The following is a 12,712-nucleotide window of genomic DNA, read 5'->3' on the forward strand; positions in this document are numbered from 1 at the left end:
ATCTCACCTTTAATGGAAAGGGAGCCTTCCCAGCTGCTCATACTATTTTACCGCAAGTCAATGAAGCCTCAGTGCTAGAAGCAACACTTTTGGAAATGGGAGATGTGATTCAGAATGCTCCTTGGGAAATTCTTTCAGTTCACGGTGTTGCAAGCACAAAATGTGAACTACTGTCAAAACTGAGCTGATGTGCTGAACAGAGTACATCTGAAAGCTGTCTCACTGAGGCAAAGATCAAGCAAGGCTCATGCAGCATTGGTTTCACAATTGGAATATTACAGGTGTTTTAAATTCAACAAATTCTGGTTTCACTGTAGCCTGTTAAAACTTAAACCATTTCAAGGTTCTCCAAATCTCTTAACGCCTCCTATCAGTGTTCTTACTTTACAGCTAGAATGAAGTTTCAGTATGCCAGATAAAAGATTCTTTGTCTGAAAATGCTGACCAAGCTTTTAAAAAACCCTGAAGTATACATCCAAATCTTGAATTATATCTAAAATTGTCTGATTAAATTATGATTTAGGCCCATTAAACACAAAATTTTGATTCCTCTGATTTTTTGCTAAATAAAGGAGAAGTTTCTCTTCAGTCCATACTGTGAAAACTTGGTAAATGAGAAATAGCACCCTGTACAAATACAAAAATATATTTACAGTGCCAGTCTTTTCGGTCTCTTCAAATACGTTTTAGAAAGAACCAAGAGAGCACAAGTATGCAAAGTGCCCAGCAGATACTTGAACTGCTTCATAAGATTCACAGTGCAGAGGGGAAAGGGGAAAGGTGTAGTGCAGCTGGTGTGAGGGAATGAGATGGTAGATACCAGTGACACCTAGGTTAAAACCAGCAATGTGCTACTTGTCTTCACAGATTTGACCTGATGGATGATCATGCAGCATGGTTGTAGGGTACTTGAGGTATTTCCTGTGTGTAGCATTTTGAGACTATAGTTACCAGCTGTGGAGCACTATGATGGACATTTATTGAGATCCTGGGACTGGGGAGAGTTCGGGTACTGCAAATTGCAAACCACAGTTAAAAACCTTATCTCTTCAGAGGCTGCAAACAAAGCAGATACTTATACTCACTGGGCACCTCTCTGTTTGTTCTGGCAGCTTATCAATGCTAATGTAATACAGAATACAACAAGGACAGAGAGGAAAGGCTGAGACTCAGTACTCGCTTTGTTAACCAGGCTGTGAACTTCCATGTTCTCAGGCTGTGCTGCTGACACAGAGATCTCACTGCCCAGCCCAGCAGCCTCAGGAACAGAAGGGACTTTTCTCATCCCACCTATTGATGGTCATCCATACGGGTCTGAATGTGGATCTTGAATGTGTGTTCTTAAAGACAGGCAGAGGAGCTCCCCTGATACCTAAGAAGACATTACTGATTTCCTTCGAAGCTCTTGAACTTTTAAAATGTATCACAATGCAGATTTTTGCAGTCTGTATCAGACACAGTCACAGTCATATTTTACTGCATGTGAATAGCTGTGAGCCTGTGAACATGAAAGACCAGCTAGCTCCTCCATGCACCTCATATAACATTGTTAGAAACTGGATTTTTAATAGATGTGTCAGCACTTAAACTTTAGTTGTATATATTTACATATTATTCTGAAAGTTACCTTGTTTTTATTGATCCTTTGCCCAACAGGAATCAAGTATTATGATCTGCTGAGAACAGGGCTGCTTTAAGGCACAAAACTAACTTCAATGTCAGAACAGTAGTACAAAGGTCAAATGTCACTCCTGAGCTGCAGTAATACATCAGATTTGTTTTATCTGCTGTGATTTACTAGTACTGGGTTTTAAATACCAGTTGCTCTCACTGTAGCCACGCAGCTCCTCTGATGAATGTATGTTCTGCAGTCAAAAGACTGACATAAATTAAGTGCATTCACATGCTTCAGCACCCTCTACCAACTAGACTGTTACTGATTTTCACATACTAGAAGGAAAGACAAACCAATTTCATGATGATAGCTGTAAATCCTGTGCCTTTAGAAAGGAACAGAGAGGAATTAGAGTCCAATTAACTTAAGACTCAGCTTTGAACCACAGGGAGACCTGCAGAGAAAAAAAGCCCCTATAAAGAAAGGTTCACAGTGGATGAAATTCTTGTGGACTGAGGAAGTCTTAAAGTGAGTGTGCTTCTAAGGGATGTACGTGGTGACTGCTGATCACCTTTACTGAAAGTTAAACTGGGATAGTTAAACCTGGGTCTGAAGTTCCCCCATGCAGACTTGCACCAAAATTCATGGCCAGAGAATGGCAACTCCTTGGTTTTATATTGGTTGTAATTCTGAGCACTGAAGCTGGGCACGGTGGACAGGGATGTCAGAAGATAACATCTCTATGTACCATTTAGTGCATTATGAAAGGAACAAAATAAATTTTCAGTCACTGGGAGTGTCTCTGTTGTATCCTTCATCATTCTGAAAAAATGGAAACATGATGAGGAAATCACTGATGTGCAAAAGCCAGTTCTAATAATTGAAAAAAAAGATTGGACTATACAAAAATGTCAGTATTCTGGGATTATCCTGCAGTGCTTCATGGAATAAGGTCTGAAGAACAATGGAGATGTTTTAAGTCTTTAATTTATTTGGTTGGCAAGAAAGTTTAATGGAAACAGATTGTTTTACAAATGGAAACGATACCATTACTTACCCTTTTTGTTGTACATGATGCCTGTGCTTAACTGGAAGCCAATCCTGATTTTCTGATTCTCTGTTAATTTACAGAATTGTTTCTCCTAAATTAATATTCGGATATAAACGTGATGGATTATCAAACTCCAAAGCTTTTGATAGTAGCACACAATTTAACATGATCAAATTCTCCTAACCAGTAATGCTGCTGTCTTGGATGAAATCATGCAGGAGATGAAGTATTCCCCTGTGCAGAAAGCAACCATGGCTGTATTTCTGCTTTAGGCATCGGTGGCCACAGAGAAAAGGATGCCCTTTTCAGCCCACTGCTCAGTTGTTTCCTCGATCACAAGAGGAAGCAAAGCAATGCCAGCAATATAGGAAGGCTTTTGTTTTACCAACGTGCCTCGCTTCAGCCAAAGGCAAAACTGAAATATAACACTAATGAGGATGAATGACTGTGAATAACACTTCGGTGCACTGTTCCTCGTGCGCCACCCACTATCTCATTTTCTCTTTTCACATTTCTGTACAGTAAAACGTTCCCAGGGTTCAGCACTTTGACGGAGGTGAGAGTTTTTTGTATCACCTGCTCCGTTTGCAAGGTTTTCCTCCTGACCCTCAGCTGCACCCTTGGGACGTCCTGCCGGCTGCGGGTACGGCTGATGTCTGAGTCACCGTGCAATTCGCTTGCCATTACTTGCACCGAGCAGGACCGGGGGGCACGGCCGCCTCCCGCCCTGCCAGCCCCGTGCGCGGTGCCCGGGGAGCGGTGCGGAGGGAGCTGCGCGCCGTCAGCCTCTTGGGCGCGGTGCCCCCGCCGTGTCTGTGCCGCTCGCCTCTGCGGCAGGGCGGCTGCCGTGTGTGTGCCGGGACCCGCCTGTCTCCGCAGGGAAGGCGCCGTGGCCCCGCTGCGGCGTTTGGGAGCCAGCAGTGACCCCTCGCTGGCGCGTTATTAATTGCTGCTGCATCTTGTGGGATCGCAGCTGGATGCAGGCACTGTGGGCATCCCCCTCTGGTTCTGTCTGTTCGCTCAGAGGAGCCTTCCTTTGCTCTCTTTGGAGCTGCGTGTTGTTTCCAGAATTTCCCCAGAATCTACCCATGAATGCTGCTATTTCATTGTGTGTTAGTGGTATCTTACTGCATAAGGAGCTGCAGCTATAACTTCTTCAGGGCAAGCACAATGTAGCCCATTGCTTTTCTACTATACCTGGCACAGCAGGGACCAGACGTGAATTGTGAACACTCACAAGTACAGCCGCCATCTACCTGACAGGAGATATCTGAGGATATTTGCAGTTGCGGGCATGTAACCAAAACGTTGTTTCTCTGGTCTGCATAAATGCTTCTTTGACATCTTTCTCTGCTAGGTTTCTCAAGCCCAAATTTAGTATCATTATTAAATAATCATCAGCATTTTACTCCTTGTTCTTGCTTGCCTGAGCTCTTGCTACTGTCAGCAACCATCAAGATCATGGAAGGCCAGAAAAGAGCATTTAGTGGTAAAAAGTCAAGAATATTAAAAATAAATCCATGTTGATTATATCTACTTGTTCAACTGTCTCAGGCTCTGAATGCCAAGAAGTTTTGTTTTATGCACAGCCAGCAGCACCACCCTGCTGCTAGGAAAATGTGATTTCCATAAAATATCTGAGAGCTTTCATATTTTTATTTGCAATGGAGTTTGTAATCATTACTGTAAAACCCAAGACCTGTGTCAGCATGTGGAATGGGAAAGAGACTTACTGCGCAGCCCTTAGACCGAAATGCTGTTTGGACCAGAATTCTGACTTACTTTTCACAAACTTTTTCTTTAGGAGTTTCTATTGAAATCAGTGAAGCCATTACAGATATAAAAGGGCATTCAAAATGAATAAAATTTGTAGATTTTATGAGACACATATGAAAGCCCTCAGAAATCAGTAAGAAGTATGATGTGAATGTAAAATCTGGCATAGGCCCTGCAGTTAAATGAGGTGATCAACATTAATGCCCCTCTTCAGTGTTAAGCAATATTCTGCAGGTAGGTATGTATGTAGAAATGGGGGAAAACATTTTCTTTAGGGAAAAATATACTTTATTGATAGTATACAGATGTACCACAGTTTAACAGATTGAATCTTATTTTCAACTATGTTGTACCTATGTTTCAGCTTCAGTAAGGCTTTCCACAGGATCCCGCTTGACACCCTTATCTCCAAATTGGAGAGACATGGGTTTGAAGGTTAGACTATTTGGTGGTTAAGAAATTGGCTGGTTGGATGTGTCCAGGAGATTGTGAGCAGTAGTTCTTATGTCCAGGGGGAGACCAGTGACACCTGGTGTCCCTCAAGGTTCTGTCTTGGGACTGGTGCTCTTCAGTATTTTCCTTAATGACACAGAGGGTGGCATGGAGTGCATCCTCAGCAGGTTTGCAGATACAAAGCTGAGCAATGCAGCTGACACAACAGAAGGAGGGGATGTGATCCAGGGGAACCTGGACAAGCTTAACAAGTGGGCCCACAAGAACCTCATGAAGACAGTCTGAGACTCGGCATGGTTTAGCTTATAGAAGAGGAGGCACCAGGGAAATCTCATTGCAGCCATACATGACTTAAAGATTGCTCATAAAAAAGAGGGAGAGCAACTTTTACATCGATAAGAGTGATAGGATAAGGGGGAATGGTTTAAAATTAAAATAGGAGAGATTTAGATTAGATGTCAGGAAGAAGTTCTTTATTCAAAGGCATGGTGAGGCACTGGAATACATTGCCCAGAGAAGCTGTGGATGGCTCATATCTGGAAGTGTTCAGGACCAGCTTGAGTGGGGCCCTCATCAGCCTGATCTAGTGGATGGCATCCCTGCCAGTGGCAGAGTGGGGGTTGGAACTCGATGATCACGAAGGTCCCTTTCAACTCAAGCCATTCTGTAATTCTATGTATTTATCTAAACTGTGAATCAGCCATAGTATAGTCTGCCACAGTGTAACATGCAAGAACATTTATTTATCTAATGCTAGAGCACTCCTTTTTATCGGTGCATTAACTGACATACACAAGGCTTTAGTATTTCATCTGCATTGGTCAACTGTGCCAGCTTCCAAAGGATTTTAACACTTTCCTATTAAAATTACTGTTAAAGTGATAATTTAGAAGTTCTATTTTTTTAAATCTTTATAAGCAACCTGCTGAAGACTACTTGTCAAAGGAGTACAATTTAGCAACTATTTTCTGGCATAATCCTACATTTGAGAATTTTTAAGTAGCTTTGTACTTTATTGGAATCTCTCCTAAAACAGTGAATGAAATCAGAGTCACTCATCATGTTTGCTTCATTACTAATCAATAAACCAGTGTCTTCAGATGATGCCATTCCATTTAATGAATTGCTGATGATCCCCATTGACTGCATCTGTATTGAAAACAGGAAAAGAAGTTCAACTTGTAACTACACACAGAACAAATATTGAAAATACTACTGCAGAAGACAACTGAGGTGTCACTCCACTGGGCTCTGCTGTTCAGATCTTTCACATACTTACTGAAGATATATGTAAAGATCCTTACATAGAATAACATTGTCTATTTATCCTTATGGTATCTCTGCAACTTTTAAACGAGACTGAAATTTCTTGATACACTAGTAATGAACACTTCATCTGAGTTTAAGTAGAGGAACCCCTGTTTGGTAATCCTTATTTCCTCTTGAAGTATTATAGCAAATCAGTCTTGAGATTTTTTAGCTATTTATTTTTATGCTTTTTGTGAAGAGAGGCTCCTAACATGAGCATCCACCAGTGCTGTTCATTTAACCTGGTGAATTCTACAGACTGTGATCACCTCTCAGAGTGGGTGCTTCACAACAAAAGCAAGTTTAGAGTTTTCCTAATTTTAAACAGAAAGACATAGCTGCAAAATATGGAATGCATTAATTTTTGTAATTATATTTCTACCCTACGTATAAATATCCATGGTACAGAGAAATCAATACTGTAGAAATTTCCCTCTTAGTACTAGCTTCAAAGGTGCTTTAGAAAAAATGAAGCATGTAAATACACCAAAAGCGTGTATCTGGTTTAGAGTTTGCTTCAGCTACAGAATGAAACAAAGGTTGAGCTTTGAGGTTGAACACTTCTGAACTTTAAGGCTATTTTAGCCCAGAACCATGGCTGCATTTGTAACTCCAAGTCACTCTAACCAGGGCTGCATTTTGTAGTAGGGTACTATTTGGCCTATTCTAGTGATGAACTTCTTACCCTTTTAAAACTTGTATTCCTCACCTGTGTCCATAGAGTTGAAAGGTGATCTACTAGTGTAAGATACTAGTTTATTAATCTCTTTTTTTTAGTGAAACACACACTCCAGCAGTGTAGCCATTGAGAGAACGGGCACACAGATGTCATTTGCCGAACCACAGTTAATTTTAGATATAAATGCACAAAAAATGCAAAGGTCAAGACTTTAGCAAGAAATGAGAAGACAGAAATGGAAATAACAAAGAATTTCATCCAATGATTTATACATAATCTTGCATAATATGGAATGGAGTTTTGAAATTATTTTGTGACTGACATCAGACTTAAGTGATGCCACCGTTGTCTTGAAGAACTTACCCAGCATAAAATTATTGCCTTAGGAAGGAGCCCTTTGCATCAGACAGCAGTGATACTTGAATTGCTTAGAATTTAAATACAAATAAAACTTAACACAATTATTCAGCATTTGTTATGGTCTACCCACATCTTCTCTTCTAGCCTAGAAAACTCAAGTCCTTACTCATATATGAAGATACAAAAGGCTCTAGCCTTTGTACTTGTGTGTGTCGTTCATACATGTCATATTAATAAAATGCTTCCTCACAGATATGGACTCCTATAACACCATCTACATATCTGCCAATCGATAGCTTAGCCACATTCTCTGATGGAAAGATACTTTGTTAAAGTATCTTTAACTTAAAAGTATCTTTAACAAAGTCCTGCATTTTGCTGAGTAAGAGCCTCCAAACCCAAGTAGGAGCAGACATTGCCTCCTCTTCGAAGTCACCCATGCCACATAACTGATATAAATAAAAGCTACATCAAAAATCTTGCCTTTTCTGTTACTTTCTCGACTCCAGTCTTCAGCTCATGTACCATATTGCTGATTTGCTTAGCTTTGCTAAGGCTGTCATCAGGTAGCTCTTGATGGTGCTCAATATGCTGGTTAAAGTGGGACAGTGGTTCTTTCCAGGCTTGCAAAAGTTTCAGTATCACGTGAGTTAGTTCTTCTCTCTTATAAATTGAAACAGTCGAGAACGTGTCTGTTACTTTGCAGCAGACCATATGAATACTCTTAATCTCATTATGAAATCTCAGTGGGGTCAAGATTTACATCTGCAATTTACTACTAAAACACCACTCTGTCTCTGGTTATTTGTATATATATAAATAATAACACCTAGAATTTGTATTTCTCATGTTTTCAGCTAACACGAGCAGGGCCATCTTTCATTGCCCTTCCAGGGGACCTTCTAGAAGAACATTCATGGGGAAACTCCTCACTCCATCACAACCAAAACCCAAAATGTTAGCATTTGTCTTTGTCTGTCTCCTAGAGGCAAAAGTTTCTCCCACTGGTCTATCCCCAACATCACAATTTGCTTTTTCTCTATATGAACAAACTCTTCCTGCTCTTCTCTAAACTAATAATGATTTTTTTCTCTTTGCCATCACAATGTGATGTAAACAAATTTGCTGTTCTTTTCCCCTTACCTAACTACTGATTCAGAGATTACTGTTCTTTCTTTCTCCTGATTGCTTTTTGTACTTTGCAGTGATACTGATTAATGTAACTTCTTTGCCACATACACAAGTTTCTAAGTTTCTGTTCCACAGAGTCTGCCTCAAAAAAATCAAAGGATGTCTGTCAATCATTCTGACAAAGTACTACTGCAACAGTAGGAGATACTAGTTATTATCCTAGTTATTGTAACTAGTATTTATGATGAAATTTTAGGTATCATATTTACAGATTCAATTTACAGATTTAAAATTCAACTAATTTAAGATTCATATGCAATACCTCTCTGATGTGCACCTGTTTGGGGTCAAAACTTAGCAGCCTCTTTCATTCAGATTGTTGATGAGGCTCCAGAAGCATATAAACCTCTCTGCCTATCTCCAGCCCGACTGGAGTGGGGGACTATTACAGCATGATGAATGAGACATTTCGGGGTTCTGACAGGACAGGAGGTGTATTCCCCTTTCTCCAGGGAGGGTAGAAAGAAGGCAATGTGACCCGCAGGGACCCCTTCGCGTCCCCAGGCCTGGCGGTCCCCCCTTCTGCCCTGTCTCTGTCCGCCGGCGCCGCCGTTCCCTTACCGGGATTTTTTGGGCGTACTCTTTGCCGTTGGGGGTCAGCATCCCCGACGTGTGGCACTTCCGAGCGGGCCTTCCCAGCTCGTTGTCACGGGGAGGGAAGTGTTTTTCCTGCGGGGGAAGAACACCTAGACGTGCGCCGAGAGGCACCGCCGCCCCCTACACGCCCCCCGCCTTTTCCCCTCTCCGCTCGCAGGGCGCCGCAAGCCCCGCTCCGCGGCGGGGCCGGCCCGGCACTCACCAGCTCGGCGTAGAGCGCCGTGGAGAGGCTGTGGATCCTGCCCGAGTGCCGGATCACCCGGTCGAAGAGATCGGCCACGGTCAGGGGGTGACAGCCGGCGTCCCCCGGAGCGCAGACCAGCAGCCACAGCAGCGCCAGCGCCGCAACCGCACCTGCGGACAGGGCGGCGGCGTCGGGGCGCGGAATGTCGGGGTGCGCAATGTCGGGGCGCGGAATGTCGGGGCGCGGAATGGCGAGGTGCAGAATGTCGGGGTGCGGAGTGTCGGGGCGCGGAATGGCGGGGTGCGGAATGGCGGGGTGCGGAATGGCGGGGTGCAGAATGTCGGGGTGCGGAATGTCGGGGCGCGGAATGTCGGGGCGCGGAATGGCGGGGTGCGGAATGGCGGGGTGCAGAATGTCGGGGTGCGGAATGGCGGGGCGCGGAATGTCGGGGTGCGCCCCCGCCCGGCCCGGCCCCTCCGCCCCCTCACCTGCTCGCCCCGCCGCCCGGGCCAGGGCCATAGCGCTGCGGAGCCCGTGCCCGGCACGGAGCGGCTGCGATCGGCCGGCGGTGCCCCCGCATCCCCTATATATGCCGGGATCGCACGGCGGTGACGGGTGGCTCCCTGACGGGCGCTGCCCGCGGGCACCGTGAGCCAGCCCGCCCGGAGCGTCCCTTGCACCAGCGGGACCGAGTGCCCTCGGCAAGCCACGGGGGCCGGCAGAAACGGGACTGGCTCCTGGGCTCGGTGCTGGGGCTGTGCCGGCCCCCACAGCCCGTCACAGCCCTCTCGTGGGCACACGGGGGCGGCTCCGGCCCCGCACAGCAGTGGCGTGGGCAGGTCCGTCCCAGCGCGTCCGAGGGGGCAAGGGTGGGAGAAAGGAGACTAGGAAAATAAATTGCTTATGTTCGTGGCAATGGGGTTTACAAAAGGGCAGGAATGGGCAAAATGAGGGGTAGGAGAGAAGCCTGGTCTGATGACATTCATCTCTTAGCCATCTTTTCAAATCAAACTGTTATGGATCAGATCGGCTGCTTCTGCTCCATTGCAAGTGGTGAGGAGTAAGACTGCTGAAGATACAACAGCTGATGACTGCATGTTTGGTGTTGCAAATATACCTCAGGATACCTCACTTATCCCATGAGGCTAAATGCTCAGGGAGTAGCACAGCAAAGGACTTAGATCAGGATCCCTAAAGGGGTGTAAATCCTGTGGACATGGTTGGTGTCCTCTATTTCGGCGCACAAGATCCTGAGCAACCCTGAGGACGTTTAAGAAAAGTTGAGATGCTGGTCATGAGGAAAATTAGTTGAGTCTGCCCTTCTTACAGGGGTTTTTCACTGCCAAGGGAAAAGTCTACTCAGAAATGAGGATTCATGTGACATGAAATTGCTATCTTTTCTCCCCAGCCATTATGCTGGAGTTATGTATCTGTTTTCTAGCCCCTGAATCTTGATTTCATTTATGGAAAGTGGAAGGAACATACTTCTGCCAGGATGATGAAGATCATCCCTCTCCATACCTTTTAAGTACAGCTGGGTGACTCATTCTGGAGGTAGAGGACATGAGTTTGACTAGTTCTTGGCCAAGGTGAAATGGAACTCTGCCACCTATATTCTGTGTAGGTACTAAACAACTGGTAGGAAACAAGTAGATGTAGCTACATCTCTAGCCAGATCTTAAAAGAAATTGTCTGCCACTGCTTCTGCATAAAGTCAAGAGGCATTTCCAAGGGACTCATGTTTTGAAAGGCTGGTAGCCCAATGGGTCCATAGGATAATTTTAACCCCTCCTTTTTTAGAGCTTCACAAGTTAATTTTAAAAACAGTATACTAAGTGTGCCTAACAAATAAAACAACACAGTTGATTTCAGTGTTTAGTGCTGCTGAGCTTGTTTTTACTGGGAACCCTACCAATATGGCAATAGCTCTGAGCTGTTTGCTAGCTGATAAACTGCTTAATGGCTTATGGTCCAGGTGAAGGGTTGGAGTATTAATACTAATTAATTCTAATAATGATCATAAAACAAGCAATCATGTGAGGATGCAATACGACAGGATCTGAAAACCATTGGTAGTCTGCATATGGGAAACACATGGATCACTGACTCATTTTTATTGGCCAATAGCCATTTTCTTTTCTTTTTTCATGTGTTTTGGAGAAATCCTGATATATGCACATCTTTAAAAGGTTCCTTAAAATATTAGATTTTTAAGATTTGAAGGAGCAATGAACATGAACTCTGGAAAATGTAAATTAATTGAACAGCAACTCTGCCCCTTGCAGCTTGCCAAAGATTTATAGTGCAAGATCAACTCGAGTCCATTATGTATTCAAGAATCTCTCCTGAACTTACATCATGAAGGAGTAAAAGCTGGAATGAAAAGCTTTGTTTCAATCAAATACTGTCTACTATTGATTTGAACCTTTTCCTCTAACAACAGGCTCAAGAAGGGACATGCCACACACTTCTGCTCTGAAAGTTGGCAATACAAGCTCTTGAATAAAACCAAATGGAAACTATGTAACCTGGACATAGGACATTGAAAGGGAAATTAAACTACCTGCTTAAAGGAGTAAACCACTTTCAGAAGGCTGGATTTCAGATCTGTGGTTTTTTTCTGACTTCTGTAAATAGAATTACTTCCTGTAGAATTGCTTGACTTTTCTCTTCTTACTTCTCTGCTCTTCTCTCTCTTCTCTATGGAAACAGCTGTCCAATTCATGTCTCCCTGTTTTCATAGAGTAATCATCTTGCTGATTTTGTCTTGATTTGTGTTGCTCTTGATTATTGTAATCTTGAGACTCCAAAGACGTAGAGAATAAATACAAGGTTTTTATGAAATGTGAGCTTATTCAGAATGAAGCTGATAAACTGTCTGCTTGATCAACTGTCAGTCTTGTCTCCAGTGCTGAGATATTGATACATGGTAGGTATTCCCTTCACCAAATATTCCTACTACATGGATATTTTCTCCAGTTCTCCCCTGCCTTCTTGAGATACCTATTTAACATGTTGCATACTTTTTCTTACATCTTTTACGAGTCTTTCTCCTCAGACTGAGCTTCTAGTTATCCTGTCTGCCTCATTAAAACCTAATATTCCTTCTCTTCCTTGCACCAGACTTTTTGCACCATTGTATTTGCTTTCTCTAGTCAGGCCTGAAGATTGACAGAATGTACCTGAAGCTTGGAAGGAAAAATTCAGGTCCTGCTCTCCTCTAGCTGTGCTTCCCAAACTGCTCTGCATGGGACTGGTACACATCCTCTCTGTGTTTGAATTGGGCATATTCTTCTCTCAGGGTTTCAGAGAGCAGCATGCAAACAGAGGCAACACAGATGAGATGGTGCATACTCTGATCATGGCCAAGATCTTTTATCCCCTGGTAGTTTAAAGCTGCATCATCTCTGGCATGAAGGAGGTTGAGTGGGGTGGGAATTGGTTAGAAAGTTTCCAGCTAATACCAAGAAGGTTATATTGCATGTATGCAGTGTTTTC

At 43.5% G+C, this 12,712-nt stretch overlaps 1 protein-coding gene across 1 annotated transcript; it reads right to left on the bottom strand.

Moving 5' to 3' along the window:
- Window positions 1-5,346: 5,346 nt before the first annotated feature.
- Window positions 5,347-12,084, bottom strand: LOC131083170 (prolactin-like). The gene is made up of 5 exons (XM_058023579.1): window positions 9,703-12,084; window positions 9,233-9,384; window positions 8,995-9,102; window positions 7,726-7,905; window positions 5,347-6,044 (listed from the first exon to the last, which is right to left on the bottom strand). Exons 1-5 carry the CDS (start codon window positions 9,731-9,733, stop codon window positions 5,850-5,852), a joined length of 666 nt encoding a protein of 221 aa, XP_057879562.1. The 5' UTR covers window positions 9,734-12,084; the 3' UTR covers window positions 5,347-5,849.
- Between the last annotated feature and the right edge of the window lie 628 nt (window positions 12,085-12,712).

The sequence above is a fragment of the Melospiza georgiana genome, chromosome 4 (genome assembly GCF_028018845.1).
Source record: "Melospiza georgiana isolate bMelGeo1 chromosome 4, bMelGeo1.pri, whole genome shotgun sequence".
Lineage (NCBI taxonomy): Eukaryota > Metazoa > Chordata > Aves > Passeriformes > Passerellidae > Melospiza > Melospiza georgiana.

Excerpts from the sequence above, each read along its gene's own strand:
- LOC131083170 (XM_058023579.1), bottom strand. The coding sequence starts at position 9,733 with ATGGCCCTGGCCCGGGCGGCGGGGCGAGCAG. Across the intron at positions 7,906-8,994 it reads AGTACGCCCAAAAAATCCCG|AGAGAAGAACTAACTCACGT; the intron begins GTAAGGGAACGG and ends TCAATTTATAAG. Across the intron at positions 6,045-7,725 it reads TCGAGAAAGTAACAGAAAAG|ATGCAGTCAATGGGGATCAT; the intron begins GCAAGATTTTTG and ends TTTTCAATACAG.